The 2154-nt window shown below is 52.9% G+C and overlaps 1 protein-coding gene across 1 annotated transcript; it reads left to right on the top strand.

Moving 5' to 3' along the window:
* Window positions 1–519: 519 nt before the first annotated feature.
* On the top strand, window positions 520–1369 carry LOTGIDRAFT_146200 (hypothetical protein; the record flags this gene model as incomplete). Its single annotated transcript, XM_009065113.1, has 2 exons — window positions 520–989; window positions 1108–1369. Coding segments are annotated over 2 exons (732 nt in total), but the record flags the coding sequence as incomplete, so codon positions are not given.
* Window positions 1370–2154: the final 785 nt, after the last annotated feature.

Raw genomic sequence — 2154 nt, 5'->3', positions numbered from 1 at the left:
CCTTACTTACATAAGACCACTGGCCCTCACTCACCGAGATCCAAGGGTCATCACTCACTTAGGTCTCTTACCTACAACCAAGGGCCCTCACTCAGTTAGGTCCAAGGGCCCCACCCACTTAGATCCAAGGCCCTCACTCACTTAGGACGAATGGCCCTCATCAACTTACCTCCAAGGGCCCATACCCACTTAGATCCAAGGGCCCATAACCACTTAGATCCAAGGGCCCTCACTTACTTAAGTCTAAGGGCCCTTACCCACACACATCTAGGTTCAACCGCCCCCACTCAATTAGATCCAAAGGCCCTCACTCACTTAGGTCCAAGGGCCCTCTCCCACTTAGATTCAAGGGCCCTTACTCACATAAGTCCAAGGTCCTTACCCACTTAGATCCAAGGGCCCTCACTCACTTAGATCCAAGGACCCTCACTCATTTAGTTCCAAGGGCCCATACCCACTTAGATCCAAGGGCCCATAACCACTTAGATCCACGGGCCCTCACTCATTTAGGTCAATGGGCTCTCACCCACTAGATCCAAGAGGCCTCAGTCACTTAGATCCAAAGGCCCTCACCCACTAAGATCCAAGGGCCCTCACTCACTTGGACCCAAAGGCCCTCACTCAGTTAGGTTCAAGGGCCCTCGCCCACTTAGATCCAAGGGCCCTCACTCACTTAGATGCAAAGGCCCTCACTCAGTTAGATCCAAAGGCCCTCACTCACTTAGATCCAAGGGCCCTCACATACTTAGGTCCAAGGGCCCTCACTCACTTAGGTCCATGGACCCTCTCCCACTTAGATTCAAGGGCCCTTACTCACTTAGATCTAAAGGCCCTAACTCAGTTAGGTTCAAGGGCCCTCGCCCACTTAGATTCAACGGCTCTCACTCACTTAGATCCAAGGGCCCTCAAATACTAAGGTCCAAGGGCCTTCACTCACTTAGGTCCATGGGCCCTCTCCCACTTAGATTCAAGGGCCCTTACTCACTTAAGTCCAAGGTCCTTACCCACTTAGATCCAAGGGCCCTCACTCACTTAGGTCCATGGGCCCTCTCCCACTTTGATTCAAGGGCCCTTACTCACTTAAGTCCAAGGTCCTTACCCACTTAGATCCAAGGGCCCCCACTCACTTAGATCCAAGGGCCCTCACTCATTTAGGTCCAAGGGCCCATACCCACTTAGATCCAAGGGCCCTCACCTACTTAGCTCCAAGGGCCCTCACTCACTAAGATCCAAGGGCCCTCATTCACTTAGATCCAACGGCCCACACTCAGTTGGGTTTGAGGGCCCTCGCCCACTCAGATCCAACGGCCTTAACCACTTAGGTCCAACGGCCCTCATTGATTTAGGTCCAAGGGCCCCACCCACTTAGATCCAAGGCCATCACTCACTTAGGACGAATGGCCCTCATACACTTACCTCCAAGGACCCCCACTCACTTAGCTCTAAGGGCCCTAACTCACTTAGAACCAAGGGCCCTCACTTACTTAAGTCTAAGGGCCCTTACCCGCACACATCTAGGTTCAACCGCTCTCACTCAATTAGATCCAAGGGCCCTCACTTACTTAAGACCACTGGTCCTCACTCACCTAGATCCAAGGGCCATCACTCACTTAGGTCCAACGGGCCCTCACTCATTTAGATCCAAGGGTCACCACTCACTTAGGTCTAAGGGCCCTCACTCACTTAGGTCCATGGGCCCTCACCCTCTTAGATTCAAAGGCCCCTACTCACTTCAGTCCAAGGGCCCTTACCCACTTAGGTGCATGGACCCTCACCAACTTAGATCCAAGGGCCCTCACTCATTTAGGTCCATGGGCTCTCACCCACTAAGATCCAAGGGCCCTCAGTCACTTAGATCAAAAGGCCCCCACCCACTTAGATCCAAGGTGCCCTCACTTACTTAGTTCCAAGGTCCCTCGATCAATTAGGTCCAAGAGCCCTCACTAACTTAGATCCAAGAACCTTCACACATTTAGGTTCAACCGCCCTCACTCAATCAGATCCAAGGGCCCTCACTTACTTAAGACCACTGGCCCTCACTCACCTAGATCCAAGGGCCCCTACTCACTTAGGCCCAAGGGCCACCACTCACTTAGGTCTAAGGGCCCTCACTCACTTAGGTCCATGGGCCCTCACCCACTTAGATTTAAAGGC

Source organism: Lottia gigantea (genome assembly GCF_000327385.1).
Source record: "Lottia gigantea unplaced genomic scaffold LOTGIsca_678, whole genome shotgun sequence".
NCBI lineage: Eukaryota > Metazoa > Mollusca > Gastropoda > Lottiidae > Lottia > Lottia gigantea.
Note: the sequence above shows the minus strand (reverse complement) of the source record. Positions and strands in the feature narration are given on the sequence as shown.